This window comes from Rhinolophus sinicus, chromosome 2, assembly GCF_057876585.1.
Source record: "Rhinolophus sinicus isolate RSI-liver-muscle chromosome 2, RSI-T2T, whole genome shotgun sequence".
Classification (NCBI taxonomy): Eukaryota; Metazoa; Chordata; class Mammalia; order Chiroptera; family Rhinolophidae; genus Rhinolophus; species Rhinolophus sinicus.
Window position 1 is genome coordinate 8311141 of NC_142502.1, and position 25298 is coordinate 8336438.

The 25298-nt window shown below is 46.8% G+C and overlaps 1 protein-coding gene across 5 annotated transcripts in view; it reads right to left on the bottom strand.

Moving 5' to 3' along the window:
- Window positions 1-4997: 4997 nt before the first annotated feature.
- Window positions 4998-25298, bottom strand: part of SYNJ2 (synaptojanin 2) — a 92631-nt gene continuing 72330 nt past the window's right edge. For 3 of the 5 annotated variants that reach the window (XM_019749347.3, XM_074333750.2, XM_019749342.3), the window contains 13 exons: window positions 24060-24252; window positions 21823-21981; window positions 20876-21032; window positions 19719-19836; window positions 16147-16365; window positions 15960-16038; window positions 14954-15122; window positions 14337-14507; window positions 12263-12397; window positions 10553-10665; window positions 9375-9483; window positions 7354-7505; window positions 4998-5860 (listed from right to left, as the gene is read on the bottom strand). In XM_019749347.3, the coding sequence (XP_019604906.3) occupies window positions 5132-5860; window positions 7354-7505; window positions 9375-9483; window positions 10553-10665; window positions 12263-12397; window positions 14337-14507; window positions 14954-15122; window positions 15960-16038; window positions 16147-16365; window positions 19719-19836; window positions 20876-21032; window positions 21823-21981; window positions 24060-24252 (2503 nt within the window). In that variant the 3' untranslated portion in view covers window positions 4998-5131. Of the gene's footprint in view, window positions 5861-6743; window positions 6893-7353; window positions 7506-9374; window positions 9484-10552; window positions 10666-12262; window positions 12398-14336; window positions 14508-14953; window positions 15123-15959; window positions 16039-16146; window positions 16366-19718; window positions 19837-20875; window positions 21033-21822; window positions 21982-24059; window positions 24253-25298 lie in introns of all 5 variants that reach the window. The other 2 variants (XM_019749359.3, XM_019749353.3) reach the window with 2 other exon arrangements.

Below are 25298 nucleotides of genomic sequence, written 5' to 3' on the forward strand. Positions count from 1 at the left end.
ACATCAATGAAATCCTGAAACAGAGAAATATACCATTGACTGTTCTTAAACAGTCAGTATTTGTAAAGATGTCTATTCTATTCCATGCAGTCCCAGTCAAAAATTCCAATAGGTTTTAGTTTAATGGAACTTGGTGAACTGATTCTAAAATTCATAATTACGAAGGGTTGAGAATAGCCAAGATGCTCTAAAGAAAAAGAATAAGGTAGGAGGGCTTGGTTTACCGGATATCAAAGTTAAATGAAACAAGATGACACAATATTGGCACAGAATTAACAAGTGAACCTGTGGCACAGAACAAAGAGATCCATGGGGCAGAAATGTTGGGGTGGAGCTATGGGAAGCTCAGGAAGACCTCTCCCCCAGAGATACATCTATTAAACTGGGCAAAATTAGCAAACGTGGTCATTCAAAACGTGTAGAGACTGATCAAAAAACAACAAATTGAGAAACATTTATTCAACAAAATCTAAGGAATCTTGGTAAAAACTATGGGAGGTCATCACATCGGAGCTAGAACCAGAGCCTGCATTGGTTCCCGCTGGTCCCCATCTGCCTTGCAGAAGGACCTGTTCTATTGGGGTACAGGGAAATCAACACATCAAGTCAACCAATCTCTCTCTCTCTAACACCCCCCCCACACACACACACACACTATTGTAGCCTATGAGTAAAAAACGTTATTTTATATTGATGAAATCACTTCAAAAATCAATCCTTCATTTGACCACAGAGCAAAACTTAATAAAATTTAAAAATTGATGTTTATTGAGGCCATATTCTCAGGTCATAATCAAATAAAATTAGGAGTAAACAATTTTAAAATGCCAAATAAACTCTTAATTTGTGGAAAATTACACAGTCTCCCTTGTATCAAAGAGAAAATAAGAGCAAATTACAATCTAGAAATTAATGAAAAGGAGACTATTTCATGCTAAAATTTGTAGGGTGTAGTTAAAGGTATAATCGGGAAATACGTATCTAAATATCTTTATTGTTAAGATTAAAAATAATGGAATCCAGTGCTAGTTTTAATGAGTTAGGAAAAGAACAAAATTAAAGTAGAAAAAGGGTGTAAATTAAATAAGTTGAAGTTAATGAAAAATGTTTTTAAAACTGACAAATTTTTTTTAAAAAGCAATAGAAAGGATATATAAATCCCAATGTTGTTATTCGAAAATGTCAATCAAACTGAATAACGCCTTTAAGAAACCTAATTAAAGAGAGAGCAATCATTTGTTATTTAATACGTGGTATGGTATAACTGGATGTTGGAGCCCTTACCTCACACCATTTGTAAATTATATTCCAGATGCTTTGAAGAGTTGCTGTTAGCCTAGTATAATCTTAACCACTCTAACACAGAGATTTATTCAGGTGTTTCCACTACCCACGACTTCTGCACAGAAGCAAAATCCTAAAACGCCATTCGAGGTCCTCTGACGTGCTTTCCCATCAGCGAACACCCTTTCCATGTACGTACGTGCACTTTACTACTTGTTAAATTCTTTCTTATTTCAGCTATAGTTGACATCCAATATTATTCTTAGTCTCAGGTGTATAGCGTAGTGGCTAGACGTTTATATAATTTATGCAGTGATCTGATTAGTCGAGTGCCCACCTGGCACTATACTAGTTGTTAAATTCTTAATCCTCTTCTCTCAAATCTTCTCTGACCCTCTGTTCACAGTCACTCTCTCATTTGTACTTTCCTATCTCACTGAGATAGAGGTTACTCTAGAGACACAAACAGTTGGCCTCGTGAGTTTCAAATCGCTCTGTCTTACTACCTTGGAAAAGAAGGAACTAGAACCGGCTTTTTTCTCCCTCCCTGACCAAGTCCCAGGGCTGTGCATTCAGATTAAATGAATTCAATATGGTACTTACTGGTCAGGAAGGAACAGCCAGCTTTATTATTTTGAGATTGTTGGTATATTCTTATTCCTGAAAGCCATCTGATAACATTTACAATCTACATTTCGTGCATTAATTAGCTGATAACACACCTAGACAGAACTTGAAGATTGTTTATTCTTCTCCTGCCTCTGTGCAGTAATGTACTCAAACCAATCTAGCAGTCTAAGATTTTATAAATTTGCTATAAGATCCTATAAAAAATGAATTCTCGCATATCTCAAGTCTTATACATGTTATAGCATAAAGTTATATATATTATCGTAGTGGTCTCTACTGGCATCATTCAAGTCATAAATTCTTAACCAAATTATTTTTTGTGCTTTTTCAACTTAGTCTGGTGGTTGAAAACAAAACCCCAAAACAAAAACTCAAACAGAAGAATAACTAGTAGTCGCATTTCAGCCAGAATAGGAGGCTAACCAAAGAAGATATCCCAAGGTTCTCTCCATATCTGAAAAGAAATAAGCCAAATTAAAAAAAAAAAGACAAAACATTTAATAGTTTTTTTTCACATGTTCAGTACAAATTGTCACTTCAAATAAACATTACAGGGTTTTTATTAATTGCCAGTCAATAAATAATTTTTGTGGCTTTCCTTTCTGATGAAATCACTTCATTATAAAGCGAACGTTTTAATACATTACTTATACACATCAGTAGAATTTTATTAAGTGTCTTAAACTTCAACAACTTTAAACTTTTACAGGAATTGCTTGGGCAGATGTCCTACTGGAATAAATTTTGAAAACAGGCAAGAAGTCGGAGATTATATTATAAAAGGGAATAGAGTAATTGGAGTCATTAGAGACAATGTTGAATTGTAAAGTACTATGCTTAAAATACTCTGCAGTGAGCTGTAATGTCTTACAAAAAAGTCATGACATAAGCAAGGTCACAATAAAAAGCCCTGTGTGGGAACATCAAAGAAAACTAAAAATACAAAAACCACAGAATGAAATGCCCAGGATGGCAGCTGCTCATTGTCGAGATTATTCAACTGACTCTGCTGCTAATCCAGGAAACCTACCAACTATTAAGCATTGATTTAAAAAATAAATAAGGCAATTCCAATTTTTTTTAAGAGAATGTTGGTGTGAGAACCTTACGTATTTATCAACTCAAAATCCCGTCTATGCTGTTCACTAAGTTGGAACACCCACAATCAAATATTTGTTCAATTCTTCATGTTAAACTTCCTGTAATTTTTCTTGTGACCTGCCTCCCAAGGTCAACACAATTTTGTGCATTAATACTTACTGCAGGATCCTTAAGAGCTACTTGTGTGACAAACACCTGTCTTAATTGAAATTCTGTTCTCTGTACCATTTACTGGCTATTTGCTTTCTAGAAAAAGAAGAAACCCCCAAACTAGGCCTAGTCCCACCCCTGACATGGTCTTTCTCAGGCTCTTCTACCTGGTTGTTACATTCACCTGCTTTCAAATTCACCTCCTTTTTGGTGGGAAAAGAGGTTAGAGAAAAAAGAGCACTTAAGAAACTTTCGCTTCCATTTGCAATTGTACCTTTGGTAGCAGTGTGAATCGTAGCAAATCACTTAACTTCTCCAAGCCGATTACCCATCTTGCTTTCTTTCTCCTCTTAACTCTTTCAAGGATTATGTTGTTTGCTTGTGTTTGTTACAGAGATAAAAATGATAGAAAACACTTACTACAGAAGATGTCCTAATCACCTTGACCATCTTTTCTGACTGGTCAACTACAAGTACAAGTATTCTCTGTTTATCTCTATGGGTAACCAATATCTTTTCCTTTATCAGTTTTCAGATGAAGTAAGATAAATGTAGTAGTTTTTCGTTTTGAGTGCCAGATTTAAATAATCTGTATTTTAATAGTGGTGATGGGAAATAAATCTGAAATCCCAGAGGTCTGATCGGTAAGTGGTATCCCCCAGACAAGACGATCACTGCCGTCCTAAGCACTGGAATTGACTACAGGGTTCCCCGCTCGTTAGGGATGATGCAGGATCATTGCTATCTGATTCTATGACATGAAAGTCTCCTAAATGTGGGATGTGACACACTATGATTCTGCCAGTGAATTTCTTATTAGCAAAAATATATTTGTTCCAAGTGGACTCTAGGCCTTATAACATTTTTTATTTCTAAAATGTAAAACAGTACAGTGAGGTCTTTTTAAATGATTAACTAGGTAAGAAGTGGTGTTGGAAATGTATAGGTAAAAAATAAACCTAGTCAACATACAGATAAGCAAGCCCAGACATGCTGCCCTGGGGTTTCTTACATGTAGGACATATGGTACTTTCCCTCCTGCAGCTGCAGCCAGGCAGACGGGGTTAAAACAAATATTCAGCCTCGTATAACAAGTATCAACATTATGTGCAAGAATGAGTTTTCACATTTGTGCTTTCAACAGGGATGGAATACGTGGGATAAAAAGACTCCACGAGGTTTCCTTTACTAGGGGATGGGTAGTGTGTAAAAACAGGTTTAAGTAGCACACAGGCTCAGGACTGGCCGTGGACGGGCCATGCGGGATCTGCGACAGAGCGCTGGTTCTTGCGCTGGTTCAAGCTCAGGTTAAGCTAATGGTATATGCTTCAGTGCAGACACCGTGTCCCACACGATCAAGGTCGATATACACGTTCGTAAATAAACACAAGGGCTCACAGTAGGAAGGGACAGCCTAGTCGTTTCGTTGACCTATTTGCTGCTTCCAACTCTGAGCTTTTAACCTGGTGTCAGGGGGCCAGGTACGGCTCTTACTGGTCCCAACCACCTTTTGGTGCAATCCTTACTTAATGCATCAACCTCCAGGTGGTTCACCAAAAAATTATTCCAAATCGGTAAAATAACAAAATTTAAAAAAATACCACGTACACACATAAACTGAACGATGATTTAAAATTCTACAGGACAGAACTCCTTAGGCATTATCAGCTAATTCTCGTCCCCAAAAGCCACACACTGAGTCTAATGGGAGGTGTCCCACACCCATGAGGGGAAGCTCAAAATGCACAAGCCTGGAAGAAAACACATTTCGGTGGCTGAAGAATCATCTTATTGACTAGGAGACACCACCTTTGTCAAGTACACAGAGACACAAGTACAAATGTTTTTTCTGTGCCTTTACACAGACGTCTCTTTTTTGGTTGAGGCCACCGGGCTTTTCCCTGTAAAGCGCCGCCTCAGGGAAGAAGGCACGCGTTCTGCTCGAGAGCGGCTGTCGCTTTCCCACTCATGTTTTCGCCAGCGGGTCAAACGCCTGCAGCACCGTCCTCTGCTCCTGGTCACCGATCGCTACCCAGTGACCGAAGTCTTTCTGTCTGTGCGCCGGTGGTGGCTCCTGGGCAGCGGAGCCACTGACTTGCAGGGGGGCGGTGTGTGCCCTTCTGAGGTTCCGAGGCCCCGAGTCCAGGGGGTCAGAGCTCTTGGAACACCAAGCATTATTCAACAGGTTAGGATGGTGGAGAAGGTTCCAGAAGGGATCCTGATAATCGCCCAGAAGGGAGGCGGCCTCTGGTTTGGTCTCCTTGGGGCCATCAGTCTCGGGGCTCGCAGCTGACGACGCGCTAAGGAAAGCCGGTTGTGGAAACAGTGCGCCCCCATCAGGCTGGTGTGCTGGGGGACAGTCGCTGCTGCCGCAGGTGAGGCTTTGGCGGAACTGGCTGCTGGTCTGCAGAACCTGCAGGTGGAAGGCGGCAGGGGCGGACTTCTTCCTCCTGGGCGGGACCTGGGGCACAGGAGGCGGCGCCTCCAGAGGGGGCGTGGTGGCCGTGGCGGGGGCGTGGTCTGGCGCTGGCTTTCCCACGCTGGGCCTCCTCTCCGCGCCTTTCCCGGGCTGAAGGGTTCGTGGTTTGGGAACAGGACGGACTGTCATTAGAGGCGGGGTTTCAAGGCTCGTCTCCAGGGGCTCCATTGTAAAATGGAAAGGCTGTTGCCCAAATTGTTCTTCTGGTGATGTGGGCTGAGAAAAGGCATGACACAGAGTGTAAATAAGAAGCCAGCACCGGGGGAGTTGGGAATCAGAGAGCACTCAGACCATGTCAGCACGGGAGCAGAGATGGCGCTAAGCGGACATTCTAGCAAATTCGAGAATTTGAGAATGTCTGGGTTACAGAAACGTGACGAAGTACGAAAGAGAAACACACACGTTTATCAAGTAGTCCCAGCAGGTTCAATGAAATATGAGTGGAAACTTTACAGCCAGGGCCACAGAATAATCTGAGACAGGTTTTCCTTTGTTGCCTCAGGAAATGGGGTGATGCTCTCCCTTAAGAGCAAACCTCCCCGAAACTCTGTCTTTGAGACCGCAGCTTTGATAATTCACACAGTCCACGTGAGGCTTTAGCCACTCATGTTCCGGCACTAAGCTAATGGAAGGACTAAAGGATATACTTGCTCCTTGAATCTTTGATACTTAAATATAGAGGAACGGAAAGTTTCACAGACATTTCCCTTCCTTGGTTCTGATTAAAAACTATCACAAAGCAAGTGAGCTTGGGTCCGGGAGCGGTGGATCCAGTTTAAGGATCCGCCTTTCAGTATTTCCTTTGGTTCTTTAGGAAGCAAACAGCAAACACAGTCCCTTCTCCAGCAGCCTCTGACTGCCGCTCCTGTGCAGCAGGCTGGGAACACGGATCTGGTTTTGCCTCTGGCTTTTTAGAGAAAAGACACAGCGAACACAGGGGCAAGAAGGAAAGAGGTCTGATTTGCAAGCAGGCATAGGACAATGACAGGTGCAACGAGCCAAAGCGAGCTCTGTAAGAAGGCGGGCGGCACCGAGCCACGGCTCACACTTGCACAGAGGGAAAAGCAGTGGCCATCTGTAATGACCAGCAAGGGGTTACCGAGTGTCCCGCTACTAGAACACTGATCAAACAGAAGATCCAGATGGCTCTAGAGGCGCCAGGCTTTGGGCTGCGACTGTCCTGACAAACTCATGTCTTTGAAGCAGTAAGCAAGGTGGAGAAGCTTGGGAGCGAGAGCAAAACACAATCTGCAAGAAAAGTGGCAAGAAAAGCTGTCGAACGTCCAGCACCTGAGGTCCACACCGTTCATCTAGGAACCGGTTGTTGTTCTTCTAATGCAAATAAAACCTGTCCACGGGAAACCATGTGCACATGACACAGACCACACACACACGGGAAATACTGGAACAGCCAGGATCCGGCGTCCGGCTGTGGTTTGACATGGGGACTCAACTAGGACATGTAGGACGTGTGTGACACCTCCAAGCCGTTCCTGTGGTGCTGAGAAGTTCCTGCTTTGTCTGCTCAGCTAGAGCCCGGAGGTGGCAGGGCTACGAAGGAGAAAGCATGTGCCAGGCATTTTCCTCAAGGATGGGGCTGAGTCAGAGACTCATGAATATGTAGAGACAGACTCAACAGAGATGGGAGTCTTATCGAACAAGACGTCTGAGTAACTCAGGAGTAAGAGGCTGATGCGATCAGTTCTTACCTTTCCGGTCCTCCTCAAGGTTGGCTTCTTGATGGCAGGGACCCTGGGTGCGGGCCGGCGTGGCAGGAGCGGGGCCCCCCCTGCCATGGGCTCTGGTTTGGAGGACTCTTGGTCCCTGAGGTCGGTGGCATTCAGGGCTTCCCCTGGGGCGCCTGCAACACACCAATGCACGGCTGAAGAGCATGGGACAGCTCACCGCACAGTGTAACCTTTAGGCAGTCCACACTCAGAGTAATTTACTAATGCAATGTATTTCCGTTTTTCTAAAAGACAATTTTGAGGGTTGTCAGGCCCAACCAGCTAGTTTTAACCCGTTTCTCATGCTCACTTTCTTAACAGGGATGGTGAGCTGGGTCCGTGGATGGTCCTGATGGGGGACTCGTGGGCCCTGACATCACATGCGAAGTTTCATGTGCAGGTGTGTTTCTCAGGGGACATGATCCAAAACCCCTCACTTTCTCAGCAGGGCCCATAAGCAAGGAAAGGTTAAGTTGCGACCCCAGGTGATTTCAGACCTCAAGTCTCTCCTAACTTCCACATCATCTACAGAATATTTTTCTTTCTTGTTTTATTCCTTTATGTTAAATTTATCGGGGTGACATTGGTTAGTAAAATTATATAGGTTTCAAGTTTCTATAATACATCATGTATATATTGCATTGTGTGTTCAACACCCAGAGTCAGTTCTCCTTCTATCACCATATGTTTGACCCCCTTTTCCCTCTTCTACCCCCCCCCGCCCCCGCCGCCGCCCTTTGGTAACCACTAAACTGTTGTCTGTGTCTATGAGTTTTTGTTTCTTTGTTTGTTTCTTCATTTGTTGCTTTTAGTTTTATATTCCATGTGAGTGAATTTTTTTTAAAAATTGCAAAACAATTCACATACCATAAAATATACCCTTTTAAAGAATACAGTTCGTGGTTTTTAGTGTATTCACAAGGTTCTGCAATCATCACCACTAATTCCAGAACCACTTCGCCACCGCCAATAGAAAGCCCATACATACCCACAGCAGTCACTCCCGTTCCCTTCTCTCTCCAGCTCTTAGAAACCACTACAACTTTCTGTAGATTTGCCTATTCTTGATATTTCATATTTATATGGCCTTTTGTGTTTTGCTTCTTTCACTTAGCATACTATTTTCAAGATTCACCTATGATATAGCATGGGTTAGTACTTCATTCTTTTTTATGGCTGAATTAATATTCCGTTATATGGTTTCACCACATTTTATCCATTCATCAGTTGATGATTATTTGAGTTGTTACATACAATTGCAGTTATTTTTTTTAAATAAAAAATACTTTCAAATAAAGAAGAAACCACTTGCAACAGTGTTATCCTACAATAGTGTTTTGTATCCTCTTAAATGTGATTTGAAAATTCCAAATAAGTTAAATATCCTGACTAAAAACAAATCAGGCGATTGTAATTACATATGAGTATAACTATTTAGCTGGCATAATCTCCCCTCTCCAAAATAAAAACAAAAAACAAAAATGTTAATCACCAGTGGTTTTGAGTGTATAGGGAGACTCCAAGGTAAAGTATGATTAATGTGGGTTAAGCGAAGTAACAGTAATAAAAATTAACGGGCAGTGTGGCAGAGAAGACATCCTTCTCTGCCTGACAGTAAAGAATCTGCAGTTGCTGGTGATTTAAAAAGTAGATTCTGTGCCTCACACGGGGACGTGTACCTAACTCTTTCTGCAGCACAAAGAGTTAGTGCCTGGAGCATTTACCTTTTCTAAACTTCATTTCTGTTTAATTCAGTGTCTCCCTTAAGTGCTGTTTAATAATCCTGGGATTATTTTTATATACTTACTGAATTTTAAATATATAATTTTAAATGGACAATAAATCTCAGTGGTGGAATTTTAAAGATGTTGCTACAGGGTACTTTCATTTAATATACTACATTCAGGAAAAAAAAAGTTATTTTCTCTTCTAGGCCCCTTTTAGTAGGGAGATGAAAGGAAATGGTTTTTCTCTTCCAGGGAGAGAGCCCAGGGAGCGCCTACCTCCTCCGGCTTCCAGGAGACATCGGATGGCTGCTTCTGCCTCCTGAGCGTTGGTAGTTTTGATCTGCTTGACATTGTAAGGTTTACTTATCCCGGTCCTAGCTTTGGGCTTGAGGACAGAATGAGGAAGAGGAGTGTGTTAACAAGGTAGGCTCACTGCCCGCCGCCCTGTATGTGAGCCTTACAGAGCTCCGCCAGGCGGTGATCGAAACGCAAACTCCTACCTAACCCGCATCCCTCACGCCTCCTTTTCTCCCGGGAGCACCTGCACACCAAGAAGAGGAACGCAATACTATTTAAAGCTGACGAGCTTCATCTCCCGAACTGGGTGGCTACAGGATTTTGCAGTGTGGACAAACCATCCTCTAACTTTATTTCAATAACCACGCCACAGCCAGAAAGCCCAGGGCCCAGCTGTTATTAAAACACCTTCCAGACATATGCTTCTGCCTCTTTGCCTTTCTGCCTCTCTTCACCCAAACCTCTGGTCGACTTTGATGACCCGCCTTGGTCCTGTAAACCTCGGACATCTAGTCAACCCCCTTCTCCTGCCGTGAACGCATGAGCCTCTGGCCCAGCTCTCCGCACCCTTCCAGGAGGCTTCAGCTTCCACCCAGCACCCCGACTTCTCCTCCCTCCCCCCTCACCTACCGCCTTTAGCAGCTCACTGCCATCCTCCGGAACTCTTCACCTCCAAAGCCCCAGTGACTGTTACTATTACTAGGATCCCGACTGCATTATTGAGGCCCATCAGCTCTCTTTTCAGCCTCTTCTCTCAGCTGACTTTGTACCAGAATGATCACCATTTTTCAAGAAAACTGATCTGAATTTGTTTTCCCTTCTACCAAGCATTGCTGTACACACCAAGGTCAAAGCCAGGCATTGGACGAGAGAAGCAGGTATGTCTGGAAACCAATAATCGCACCATGTAGGGACACTTGGATTTTGCATCAAACGTGATCTCTCTCTAATACCCTGCTTGATCATTTCAAAGCCCAGAAAGGACTAAGTTATGGGGTTCGGGGATGACCTGGTGGACAGGTGGAGGGTTAAAGAGATAGAAAGTCACTGAAAAGAGGTGATCCTGCGTGATCTCAGGGGCTGAGGATGAACCACGGGGCCAACCCCTCAGGTTGGAAATGCCGTCCGTTTTGCTTTGAGCTGAATACAGAACTCACCGCTTCCTGAGGGGCTCCTGGCAGAAGCTTTGCTGTCTGCAAGACTGAGTACTGCCCGTGGGTCCCAGAGGAGATGGACACATCCGAGGCTGACTTTTTCACCATCAAACCAGCTGCAAAAACCAACAAGGGTGGAGTCTCAGTCTGAGTGATGTCACTGGCTGCTGCGAGGCAAGTTCCCAGCCAGCTGAGAGCAAGGAGGGCTAGAGGCCTGACGTCGTTAGGACATTCACAGAGGCACAACTGAATGTTTCAGATTCTCTAACTGCTTGTGCCTTAAAGTAGGTTCTCTGGAGAAGCAGGATTTGAATGCAATTTTTTTTTTTTTCCCAAGGAGGGCACAGCTCACAGTGAGTGGCCCAGGCAGGGATGGAACCGGCAGCCTTGGCGTTGTCAGCAGCACGCTCTAACCAACTGAGCTAACCGGCCACCCCTGAATGTAAATTTTAATCTAACATCCTGGGAGTTTCAAATCTGATATCAAAGTCCATTCATTTTTAAGTGGTTTAAAACCCACTCCTGTTACTAGGACCAAATTTTTTAAATGAGTTGTTGCCAAAATCTAAAAAATACCCTGAAGCAGGAGAATAATCTATGTTAAATTATACTTGCAGCTATCAACAAATCACGTTCTAGAATATTTAATGATACAGACATTAAACACAAATGACCAAACAAAATGGATACCAATTTTGTAAAAAAGAATAAAAAAAATAAATATAAATTCCCTGTAGATATAGATCTATATAATTGGAGAAAGGCTGCAAGTTTTTTGATGAACAGCTCTCATCTCTAGGTAGTCAAGTGAAATAAAAAATTTTATTCTTCTTTATATTTATCTACATTTGTAATTTTTCCACCATAATATATGACACACCACTTAACATTTTTTATTTATATTTTATTTTCTGAGTATCAACTCAGAAAAGTAAAAAAAAATATGCTTAAAATAATCCTTGCCATCGATGACTGTCGTGATGTGAGCCAAGATAAACCTGATCCTGAAAGTAAATCGTTTGGAAAATCTCTCTGCCTAATTGTCACATTTTGGGGATTGTGGGGGAGAAGTGAACAGCAGAGGCAACTAGAAACTGCTCAGAAGCAAGTCACAACTTTATTGTCAGGCTATCAAAGCAAGACTGATGGGCAAAGCATTGGTTTTAGAGGAGCCAGGAATAGAAAGCACTCTCCTATGAGAGCCCGGCTGGGAAGAGCTTGTCCTCAGGTTCCAGGAATGCCAGGGGCGGGCAGGCCTGGGCTCCCAGGCCAGAAGACGCCTGGTTAGACCAGGTGTGGGTCGCCTTGCACGTCAGGCCACCTGGGCTCACTCGGTAGAGAGCAAAGAGAGAAGATTCCGAGAGATGCTGTGAGGTAGGCGAGGAAGGAGCTTTGAAAAAGTGCCTTGCCTGCCTTGGCTGGCACCCAATTTTCCATTTTCTAAGATGTCGAAAAGAAAGCAGCTTAAAGCAAACCACAGCTACAGAAGGACCAACAACTTTATAAAGGGATCACTTAATTTGCCACGAGAAACAGCTGTACCTCTGATATCAGACACGTCGCGAATTTAAGATAAAAAGGAGCCCAAGGAGGCCAAAAGCACGGTGGGGACTCGAAGGCGAGGCAGCAGGTGATTTAGAGCCATTGGTTCAGTAGCAGGAAATGTGCAATTATTCCCAGCAGGCGTGTGAGCCCAAAGCAGCAAAGTCTTACTTGGAGGGGGGGGTCTCTGCGGTGGGTGCGGTGGCCGAGGCCTATTGGGAACCGACAGAGACCTGCTTGGAGAACGGTGATGGAAGTCCCCAAGCGCTTGCAGCTCCTGCTTTAACTCCACCACGTCGGCGTCATCTGGAGGACACGGCGGGACGTGAATGAGGTGAGTCGGGTCAGGCTCAGGTGTGCAGAGCCACCTGTGGCAGGAGGAGCTCCTGCAGGACAGCAGAACTGTCCCCCTTTCTGCTGGCACGGGAGGGAGGGACGGAGGACACTCCGTGCCTGCTCAGAACATTCAGTGAACCCTGGCCAAGTTTTCTTGTCCAGATACGAGACACTAACCCAATTGAAAGTGTGGGCGAGTTTCCTTCTGAAACAATCGGCAAGACATCCACACAGAGCAGACAGCTGAAAGCCAGAGCCCCTCATTTTCCTGTCCTCTGTCTAAAAACGGGACAACTGTTTTGGAAGCTGAGACTATTCTGCCGCCCAGCGGCAAGCTCCTGGTATGGATGTCCCTGAGAACTCATCAAGTCCCAAACCCTGGAGCCCAGTGCCAGCTACGTCACAAGTGTCCGCCACCCTCACCTGTCCTGTCACGTCCTTCTCCGGTAAGAGCGCATGAGGAGGGGACTGCTTCTGTCTGATTACCTGTACATTTATTACATAGAAAGTCATGAATATGTGAGTCTTTCTTCTCTCCCACACGACAACACAGCCTGGTTCATTTCGTTTTGGCTCAGACACCCCATCCCTTCAATCCACAGCTCCTCCGCCCCAAGACATGAGGTTGCTCTAGGGGAAGCGGGTTCTCCTTCTAAGGGAAATGCCTGAACCCCGTAGGGGGAATACAGCTCCTCGATGCCCCCCAGGTGGCCAGGCAGCCCGCTGCTCTATTTTTCTTTCAAAGAGGCACCTGCTCTCCGTCTGCCTGAGCAATGGCCGCCCCTGGAGAAAAGGGCCCCCCTTGTCTAAAGAGCACATCCACACAGCCAGTCCCACTCCAGCAGGAGCCCTCTGCATGTGCAGTGCACAGAACCCTCGACACGCAGACGAAGGCTGCTGGGCCTGCATGGGGCAGCAGTCCCCAAAGCTGGCTGTGCGTCTCAGTCACCTGGGGAGCTCCACATGTGCCAGACTCCCAGGGCCCAGCCCACCTGACAAATCCACACCTATATGATGGGGTTTAGCAACCTGTAAATTCAAAGGCTCCTGATGGGTCAATCGGCCAGGCTACTGATGAGCTTTGGGGCTGCTATACAGTCAAAGGGGTTTGAGGGTCTTTGCACCTCTCCTGGCAACGTACATTCCTGGGAAACATTTTAATTCACTTTCACCCCTGTTCTCTGTTTTCAGCCCCAGCTCCAAAGGTCCTGTACCTGCTGGCTATAGCTCTCCTCCAACACATGACACAATGACCAACTGCCAGAAGGCCATTCACGACTGGATGGAACTGCACAGGAGTCTGGTGTAGTTCCTGCGTCTACAGCCCTAGTTTCCAGCCCAGGTACCACTGCTGAGTTCTAAGAGTTACTCAAGAATCACTATTCTGTATAACCTAGGGACATGCTGTTCAATCCATACGACTTTCAGCCCCTCTTAAGTCTACAATGATATAATGATGCTAATGTATAATGTTGTTAATTATATACATATAATTATATAACGTATAAAATTATTACTGTATAATATAATTTTATAAGCAGGTAACAACACACGAGCAACTCAGGACATAGACATTGAGTATGTCTCTTATGGGATTGAAATCAGAAAAGTTTTGGAGGAAAATAAAAAAAATCACAAATGTAGAACCAGTTCAGAGCTGTAGCCATCTGAACACACACAAGAAACAGGAATTATCGTGAATCTGCGATGTTGCAGTTGCAAAAATCATACAAATTGCTAGAGAAACTCAGTGTGGTGGTAACGGATACCTTCCTGGAGCCCAGTGTCCACCACTTGCCATGACTTATTGTTTTAGCCTCTCATGGGATGGCAGCACTCAACGGGTGCAGAGAGAGACAGAGAACTCAGTACTGGAGGCTACTTAGAAAAGGAAGGTCCAAGCTACTACCTTTGTAGGTCGGGTGCTGCTTCTTCTTGGTTAGCACAGGTGACCTGCTGGGAGGTGCCGCAGCTGTGGAGCTGGGGGTATCTGAAAGGTCGTCTCCCCCCAGTTCACTGTCTGAGACCACAGGCTGACTTAGCTCATCCAAATAGTCTTCGTCATCTTCGAGAATATCCCCTTGAGGAAGGAAGTGAGTCACAGCAAACGTTAGGGTGAGGTGGCATAGCCTTTCACCAGTGGGTCTGTTTCAACATCAAAGCCTGAGGTTGGTGTCAGGACATCAGAGACACAGCTGCCAGCAGCCCACGGGTACCCATGTGTCAGCAAGGGCGGGACCCGAATTTCATTCATGCCTGGGATGGGGACCAAGCCCGCTGCAGCGACATTCTCAGAACCACCATTTTCACTGTCATTTTAGACATCTCCATGTCCTGCATCACCCCACATGTGAATAGCGCCCACTCATCGTGTGGAATGGAATGCCTGCGCTTCAAGCACCGCCCGTCACCTTTATGAGGCCGGGTCCTCGAAGGGCTCCCGACCATCTCACACCCGCCGCTGGGAGAACTGCTTGCCTGCCCGCCTCGCCATACCGACTAAGGAGGCCCTGCAGCGATACTCACCTTCTGACTCATAGTCCAAGCTCGTGAAGTCAAAGTTCTCCTCCAACAAACACGAATTGGCCGTGGGCGACATGGAAGCCATGCTATCCCGCTTTCCAATGATCTCCTCTTGCCAACCTTTCAGCCAGTCCTTGGTCTTCGGTCGGATCTTCACTGCTCTGCCTTTCACCTGTGAGGGAGTGTGGCCATCTGAGAACAAATGCAGGAGCCAGAAAACCCCCTTTGGTCCCCAAGTGTTTCTTGCTCAAACTCATGCATCGGGAGCCAGGCCAATCTTCTGATTTGCCAAGGAAAATGGAGCGTCCAGACCTCAGGCAGGCTCACATTTGCTCTAAATAAAAGTTGAACTATCATCTCCAGCTTTGCACTCCACGTGAACAGAATATCAGGATATTATCAACATGGTAACTACCTGTGAGCTGCATTCTGCAAACTATATACTCTAAAGAGAGATCACAACACTTTCCCACATGGAGGTGTGAGCAAAGACAGACCCCGTAACTCAGTGGGAACTGTACTCAACTTGCTCTCTCTCCTAAATTCTGCAAGTGGCCAGGGTTGGACATGAGACACCTCAACAGACATACTAGAATTAGATACCAGAATGAAGAGCCCTAGCTCCTGCCCTCAAGTGGCACCCTTACCTAAACACACGGGTGAGGAGAGGGGGCAATAGGACCCCGTGAAAGAAAACCATGGAAACAAGACAAACAAATAAAGAAACAAAAACTCATAGACACAGACAATAGTTTAGTGGTTACCAGAGGGTAAGGGGGTGGGGGGTGGTAGATGAGGGTAAGGGGGATCAAATACATGGTGATAGAAGAAGAATTGACTCTGGGTGATGAACACACAATGTGATGTATAACAAAATTGTACACTTGAAACCTATTAGCTTTACTAACCATCGTCACCCCAATAAACTTTAATGAAAAACCAAAACAACAACAAAAAAACCCATGGCGATTAAGGAGCCCCCGCTCCACAGCGACCAAGCGTGACTCACCTTCATACCGTCCACATCCAGGACGCTGAGAGCTGAGTGACTATCTGCAAAAGTCACCAGCATCTGCCCTTGGTTGATCCTGGAATAAAGGAAATACGTCAAGTCAACCCCAAGAGAGACTCAGCAGCTGCCACGGGTCCTTGCGGCCACCCACACCAAAAGCCACGCCAGCTGGGGCACTAGTCACCTGACAAGGACAATTGTCCCGTAATTCCCCAAGGTGTGCATGAGTTCGGTGCGCACATCCTCAGGGAACTCGTTTTTCTCTTCTAAGGTTGGCGACTGAAGGTTGACCACGACGGTGGCGTCCAGGGGTCCCTGGAAAGAGGACACTTCCTGGAACACCCTCTCTCGAGCACCCACGTCAACTTCTTGTACTTCCACCTCCATGACCGCCAGCACAGGTCTGTGTTAGACACGAGGAGAGACGGGCAGCAGTTAAGCGGGGACAAGAAGCCACACAGCCCCCGCCTGGGTCCCCAGAGCTCTGCTATAAACAGTAAACGTCAGCAGCCTCTGACGTGGCGCCAGCAGGGGCACCGGCAGCCTCCCTGGCGTGTCCTCTGGCTGAGGTCTTCATTTCCCCCCAATCTTAGTATCACCTCGGCATTTTTATCTAAGGATGAGTTGCGAGAAAACAATACCAGCCATCAGCAAAGACTTTTTACATGGTAATCACCATCTATCCAGAACCTCCCAGGATGGCTGAGGATGCAGAGAAGTGGGCTTTCTCGACCTCTGCTCGGGGGTCAAGCTTTTCGGAGGGTTATGTGGTAATGTGTGCTAAGAATCCAAAAATACTCATCTCTTCTGACCTACCAAGCTCAATGATAGGCCTCTGTTCTAAGGAATTGACCCGAGATTCAGACCAAGGTTTATGCACAAAGCCGATCATTACAGCACTGCTGGTGAGAAGGGGGAAAAGGGGAAACCATCTAATTTCCATAATAGGAAAGTTACAATGCAGCCATGTGATAACACGGTATGTGCTCATTAAGAACGCTGTAGAAATCTACTTGACATACACAGGACAACAGATCAGCAGGAAACGATGCCATCATTATTGTAATTGTGATATAGGGATGGGTTTACTCTACAAAAGATTTAAAAAATCCTTTGTTATGAAGATCATAGAACATTGAAGACATTTACATTATATTATTAAGTGGAAACAAAGCATAACACAAAATAGTATGTAACATGGTTGCAACCTTTAAAAGTAGGGAATGCTGTAAAAATTAAGAGGTATGGGTGAAAATATCAGTACCCCCTCCCCAATTTATATTATTCTCGTTAGCTTGTTTTGCATCTAGAAGCAAGAAAAAAGGTTGAGAAAAATCTGACACAGGGATATGCACTGTGTGTTTTTCCAAACTTCTTTTAGCAGAAAACCTTTTCAGAGAGCCCCACTCATTAGCGAGAAGGGAAGCATCTCTGAGGAAGTGGGAGTGGGCAGCTCTGTTCACTCAGCAACAAGACAGAACAGACGACTGACACGTGCAACACGGGCTGCGTCCCAGAGAATTCTGCTGAGTGAAAAAAGCCAATGCCCCCATTCGGATTCCATTTATGCAACATTCTTGAAATGACACAATTATGCAAAGGGAGTACAGATCAGTGGTGGACAGCAGTTGGGGAGCAGTGGGGGCCAGGGAGGCAAGCAGGGCTAGAAACAGGCAAGGGCCCTTGTGGCGGTGGGAGTGTGCTTGTCTTGACTATCTCAGTGTCCACATTCCTGGCTGTGACCTTGTACTACAGATGTATGGGGTCTCACCTCAAAATGACAAGTGTAGTTTTAAAAAAAGTAGTAAGTAAAAAAGCAAATGCTAACAGTTCACATACCATCATCCTAATTTTCTCACATACAGTTTACATCTCTAAGTATGTGTGCACACGACACACACTCCACACAGGTTAACTTCTGGTGTAGAATCGTCTAACACTCATGGACAGTGTAGTGGAAAGACGCCTCACAAGCCGTTACGGACACTATCTCAGAGGGTGGGACTATGGATGATTTGCTAGTTTGGTGATGTATATTTTTTCCTAGTTGTCAATCACTAAAACGTCCTGCTTTTGTAATTAGAAAAACCAATAAATGTGGTGCATCTCAAACCATTATGTCCCAATGTGCACCTCCGTCTTCCCAGACGAGTAAATGCGACTCCACTCTTCCAGTGGCTCAGGCCCCAAACTCAGGAGTCACCCTCAACTCCTGTCCCCCGTGCCCTGCAGCCCATCCATCAGCCATTGTTGGCTCCATTCTCTACATCTATCCAGAACCCAACCGCTGCTCCCCAAGGTGACCCACCCTGGCCAGAGGCGGCAGCGTTTCTTCCCGTGCTCGCTACGTTGGCTTCCTCCCTGGCCCGACCAGAGTCTGTCTGAAGCTAGTCAGATAACACCACTCCTCAGCGCAGAGTAAAACCCAGCTCCTCTTCATGGCCCACAAGCTTCTATCCAGCCTGCTCACCTCACCTCACCTCCTTCTGACGCTTCCCCTCACTATTCTCCGAGCCCTGGATGTTCACTGCCACGCTCCCCACCTGGAATGCTCTCCCCCTAATACCCACATGGCTCACACTCTCACTCCTTCCGGTCTCGGCTCCAAGGTCACCTTATCAGAGAGGCCTTCCCCAAACACTGGGTATAGAATAGCACCAACCCCTTGCCTGACCCTGGCCCCCACATTTTTCTTTCACAGAACCTACATTTGTTTACTGTCTGTCTGTCCGCACTAGAAAATTCCAGGAGAGCACAATCTCCTCTGTTTTGTTCACTGCTTAACCTCAGTGCCAGGAACAGGGCTTAGCACATAAAACCCCCAGTAAACAGTGGTGAAATGAATGCTTCTAAATACACTCACTAAACCAGCAAACCTGAAGGTCATACAGCTGAAGATTTCCCAAGGCTCATTTCTAGGTATGTACTTGCAACCAGAGGTTTCTAAAGAACTTAGAAGTATGGAAAGATTTAGGTCTACTGGCTGACGCACTAACTGGTCACCACCAACTCTCTTTCTTAATTTCTTTCCTTGTGTAAGTTGAAACTGACATGCTGGTTTTGGTAGCAGACACGGGAAGATCAAATTCTTCCTGTCTACACTCTCAAATGCCATCCGTCGCCCTTTCAAAGACATTCTACAAGACCCGTCTCCCTGTGGCCGGTCCTAGTGCATGCCGGGTGACAGACCCGTTTCCAGTGTTCCATCCTTAACGTGTGACAAACAAGGCCAGCCCAACAGCTCAGTGCATTTAAAAACGCTGAAACCCTACGGTGTTTGTCATCATATTAGGAACGCACATTCAGCGATAGGTGAGTGGGTAACCTCCAGGGGTTTATTTGGTGGAACCCTGGACAGCAGTTACAAATGAAGGGGCCATGTGCACAACAGTGATGTGACTGTGTCTCAAAAATATTAAACAGCAAAAAGGCAAGTTGCTCGATGTCATTTTATGAAAATTTAAATGACACAAAATACTGCAGGTTGTGTCTGAAATTTTCCTAAGTAATGTCACTTAAGGTGCAGAGCAATGATCAAACGCTAAAGTTGATTAATCCTTGGTGGTGAGTACACAGCTACTGGTCATCCTATTCTTTGTTCTTTGCTGCATTGCGCACACGCGCCCACACACACACACACACACACACACACGCACACACACACTCCGCCGGGGACAGCGCGTCGTCCGCTGTGGGGAGCAGCAGGCCTGGCTTCCCCAGTGGAGGGCCATGTGCCCGTGGCAGCGAGGGCCATACCTGTGATCAGAGGCCTGCAGCTCTGCCCGGCCGTAATATTTGAGGATCCCAGGCGACCAGGTGTGTCTGACTTTGGTGCCAACATCCAGGTCGTTGTCTAGAAGGTTGAGTTCTTCAGCTACTCACAGGATTCCAATCAAGAGACCCACAGACAACACAAAATTGTATCAACATACATGAATGCGGACGGTGGAGCTTCTGCAAAGGGACCCAGGTTACGGGCCACTCAGGCCTCAGACTCATTCAGGCTAACCCTTTGGGCTTGCAACCATGCCACGGTGGCCTTGGGGCCGAGGGTGAAAACGCCCCCCATGTGGATTGTCCAAAACAGCAAGACCAGCGCCACCTGCACCCTCTCCAGCGGGCACATGCGGGGTAGGGGGGCGCACAGAAATCGCTGCTGTGGGGTTTCCGCCCCAGGGGCATAGGGACACAGGAGAGCTGCAGACTTCTGCACAGGAGGAGACGCAGGCATCCCTGACTCGGTGCCCCAGGGCCATGCAATGTCCACAAACGGATCTGAACGTAAATGTATCTTTTCAATGTACAGATGTGATTTCCTGGCTTTGCCATCTCAGCACACACATCACCAGAAAGGTTTAGCTGTTGATGTACCAGTTAGTAGCGGTCCTACTTCTAAGTCAGCAGCACTTCCTGGCTGGGCATCAATCATCATTCAAGACAGGCTTGGCAGCTAATCGATAACCAACTCTTACCGTCCCCGTGCCTCACACATGTTCCACTTGGAATGGGGGTCTAAGCAGATAAGAGTTTGGTCCAACAGAAGGGGATGCATAACGTGCATGCGTGTTAACGTGCATGCGTGTTGAGGGCAGGAACAGTGGAGGGGAAGACCCCTGGCTCTGTCCCCGTGCCCCGCCCAGAACAGAAGGCAGATGGGGCGGTGTGAGGGGACAGCCGTGAGGCACGGGTGGGGGGAGCAGAAGCATGTCCGTGTGCAGATCAGGCTCTAGACAGGGCAGAGGGAGGAGCGTCCCCAAAGCACAACTTCCAAAGTTGTGCGTTTTGCACAGTTGTGGGTTATCAAGAACGTGTTGTCTTTAGAGCGGAGAGCACCGGGCTGGATAAATGGGACCTTCCCTCTCTGGCGCTGGTCACCTGCTCTCCTCAGCTCTGAAAGCGCATGTCTCACGCACCTGTCCTATCAGAAGGGTGCTTCTTCCTCCACCACAGGACCCTGTCTGTCCAGGCAGGGGTGCGGCATTTGTCACTCGTGTCATAGGCAGCAGAGCCAACATCATATTTGTAGGTGGGTCCAAAATTAATGCTGCCTTCATGAAAGTCTTTAAAAATCTATTGGGAGAAAAAGAAGTCACAAGACCACCTGAGTTCTCTTAGACTCTCTCTACTTTATGCAAAAAACAAAAAGGCACACTGTAGAGGGCTCTATTCCTAAGTCACAGAATCTACATATTTACAAGTTGGTGTGTAAAGTAGATTAGATATTGTTATAGTTGTTAGTGTGTTCACCAATGAGAAACAGTGATATGACGAAAATAAAGTGTTTGGAGCAGAGTCTGATGTGTCACCCAGTGGCTTAGTGTGTCTGAAGTACGTGACAGTCCCTACAAGGCTTGTGCATGAGTGTGAGGTGGGGTGGGCTTGGGGACATCAGCAAGTGCCCTCCTCACACGGCGGAGTGCTCCGAGGCCGCCACGGAGCTGTCTGAAACAGTTGAGACCCCAACTGAATGCAGCCATGTACTGTCTGGTGAGTAGGGGACAGCAGCCCCACCTCGAACCACAGAGCACAGGCCGTGGTGTCAGCAGAGAGACTTCCACTGTCATTGGCTCCTGCAGCTGGCGTACCTGATCACCAACGTCCCCTCACACAACAATGACCCCTCTGGCCATGAGAGGACACACAGACCCCGAATGCAGCCCGTTTGACGAGGAACAGGAAGTGTGTGGGGACGGACACTCACGTTTCTCTACCTTCCTAGGCTGCACATGTTTTCTACCACGTCTGAGTCAGTGTTAAATCCACTCGTGCAACTTAATTTGCCGAACACAGCAGATACATTTAGCAGATGTTACTCCCCATTGGAGCAGCTGCGAAAAACTATTTTAAAAGCACAACTTACTTTTCCACTGGATTTCTGCAGCTGCAGCTGATCAAATTCCAGGAGTTTCTTCCAGTCTTGGCGTTTAACAAAATAGAAAACTTCTTCGTAAGTGAGATCGATGCGGTAGTTTAAATCGCCGCACCAGAACACGTAGTCATGAGAAAAAATGTTTCTTCCCTACGTTGTAAAGAAAATCGTCGTCACGCTGGCCCGTCGCGCAAGGGAAGTGGGAGAGGGGAGAAAAGCTCATCATGCAGATGGTGGGCAGACACATTTTTCTTAACATGTTACTTAAAAAAGTCTCCTACTAGAGTGTCTCATTTTTCACTTATCCCATAAACCTACTAAGGAGCTTTCACATGGCTTACTTTTTTATTTTAAATGACAGTGTTTTTCAGTGGTTTTAGAGAAAGTGCCAAGTCTAACCGGGGCAGCACGAATGGCAGTGTTTACTCTTCCAATCAAACCTCCATGGCCAGGCTGTGCTCTTGCCGTCGTTATGTCTACATTCTAAGAAGTGCCCAGACATTCAGCGTCACGAGGATGAGGTTTTAGGAAACAAGTGGAAATGCTCAGAACGTACAGCGCTGCAAAATTCCATTGACTTCATATATTGTCATCCTGTGATCCTCCATCACAGTCTCGCTCCCCTTGCCTCTAAATCTTGTGCAGTGATTCTGAGCCCCGGGGTGGCCCAATAGCCCTGGGAGTGTCTGCAGGGGCTGGGCTCTGCTCTGGGGACACACTGTCCTCACAGCAGCCCTATGAAGCATAATACACGGCTGGCTCTCTTTTAGATTAAAAATGGACAAGTTCAGAAAAACGTGCAGGTTATACTTCTAGGACATGATAAAGACAAGATCTGACCTCTGCTCCAGAATCTGTTTCTGTTCTCTTATGCCATGTGGCATTCCCATGGCCCCCAACCCACAACAATAATCTGGACAGAAGATTAAAATTCTCACAAGCAAATAAAATGAGTGTGTACAGCCGTGCTGTCCAGTACAACTCTCTCCATCCTCTGTGTCCAAAACAGGAGCCACCAGCCACTGAGCACTTGAAATGTGGCCAGTGCAACCAGGGGAGTTTTCGTTTTATTTAATACATTTCAATTTACATAGCTATGTGTGGCTGGTGGCCACTCTACTGGACAGTGAAGGTGTAGAGTATTAATTTATAGGTACCCTCAATATTTCCATTGAAAAAAGGAGCTATATTATACGCCCTTTAATTATTTTGAATGCGTCCCAAGTTTACTACTTCAAATAGCACTTTTTAAGTGGAAAGCGTTGGACTTTTTAAGAACTACATAGAAAACACGCATCATGTCCCCCATAGTCTGGAAAACTACAAATCGCAAATTTCCCCACTCATTTATTTGTTTCTTCTTTAATACAAGAAATAAAAACTACAAGGTCTACAGCACTTATTAATGAAAATGAAGGGATTTTTGCCTCGCGTGCTGTGCAGCCTAGTAAATGGGATGTCAGTTTTAAGTGACCTGGCCTCACATGAAGAGCTCAGGCCCCAGCCCACCATGTCTCAGACACTGGCAGAACAAGTGGCAAGAACAGCTACAGCCTGTCCTCGCCGCTGGGTGATGGGCCACTGCACCTGGAATGCGGGCCGTAGGTTTGCACAGGAAGGAGAACACTGAAGTCTGAATTTAAAAGGAGAAGCGGCGGGCTTCAAAATGAAAACCTCGGAATCACCACTAGACGGCAGCATGACGCATGTTATTGGCGACGGCCACCAGTGGGGCGGCTCCAGGGCTCCTCAGGCAAGAATTCACTGGTTTTGAAAATGGGCCTTCTTAGCTGAGCCACAACAGAATGTATGTGCCAAGACTGTGACTCTCAAGAAAACCGAGTCTTACACTATTAGGATTCAAATACTCTTCATCAACTCGGACAAAGCATGGACACATTGGTTTTCTTTTTCCATTCCACATGCTTAAATAGAAAATCAGAAAATGCACGTAAGAAAATGTAGGGGACGAAGGATGCTGAGGAAACCTACAGATGGGGGCTAGAATCCTGCAGGACTGGCTGCCCTGGGCTTGGCTCTGCGACAGCAGCCCATCTCTCCCCAGTGCTGAGCCCCCAAGGGCAGGAAACCTCCTCTGGTCGCACGGCCTGCCCATATTAGCAGCGCAGAACCCCACGTGTGGGGCTGGAGTGGCGAGGGAGGCCGGCGCCCACACCACTGCCAGCCGCCCCACCGCTGGGCGCCACCCACCCGCGCAGGCTCCTCACCATGGGGAAACTCAGCTTCTGGGTGATCTCCCTGTAGTCCTCATTCCTCTCCTTCACCTGGCACTGCCCGGCCGTCAGGTGGCTGCACACGAAGCAGAAGCTGCTGCTGTGGAACTGGAAGCGGATGCCCACGGCGCCTTTGTTGCCCGTCTTTCCTCCCATGCCCGTCTTCACCGTGTCGATCGCCACGTCCCTGGAACAGAGGACGTGCACATGCGGTGGCTTCTTAGTGGCTACGGGAAACGCACAAACCTGTTTTTGCTCCAAAGATCCAACAGCAGTACAAGGCTGGAGGCCCTGAGAACTCCCCAGACCGTCCGAGGCTGTCTCATCACGTCCTCAGGCACCAAGCCACACAGCGAGCGGGGGACCGCCACCAACTCCGTCATCACTCCTGACCCCTGACTGCCGGCAGCTTCCCCATGGGAGGCTGGCAGCATCTTTTCCACGGCCCCCACTCGGAAGCTCTGCACTCACAAGAACACCTCACAGAGCAGCCCTGACTCCGGACCACCTCCGCCCCTCTTTCTGTTCCATGTCTCGCTCCCCCCACACCTGCTCTATCTCCTGCCCCACGCTCCATGCCACCCGGTTTTCCTGCACAGCACAGAAGGCTTCATAGGTAATCAATACATTTTAAGGAACAGGAAACTGCCAGTTACTTATGTTAGACTGGGCAGGTGATTTCAATGCAGACTGCGGCTTGCATTAAAATGCCAGCTTGTAACGCACAGGAGAGCGCAGGTAACAGAAGTACAGAGTAAAGTGCAGACCGCCTCCCTAGGGCTGTCACCCAGCAGACAAGGGAGGGGATAACTGGCCAGTAGGCGTGTGAGCTAAACAAGCTTGAGGCCAGAGGAGCAAGCGGCCGAGGACAGGCGAGCTGAGGACAGGCGGGCGTCCAGGGCCGCAGGCAGCCCCTGGGAAATCCGAGCCCCTCAGCGTTGCTCCTGACCTTCAGCCTGACCGCCCCTTCCCACCACGCTTTACTGACCTCTACCCACTCACTGTGAACCCGGCCAAACTGCCGTGACACCGTAATCAGGGGCCTCAGGCAAGGGGACTTAAACACTTTCCGAAAGTCACAGAAGAGGATTATGAATACAGAGCGAGTGTTCCTCTCTACACCTGTGGTCCCCAAATGTGTGCAGATGCCACAGGCACGGCCCTGCTCAGCTCAGGAGGAAGGGCACGCTTCAGGCTTGGTATCGGCAGGGAGGGGAGGGAATTCTAACGACA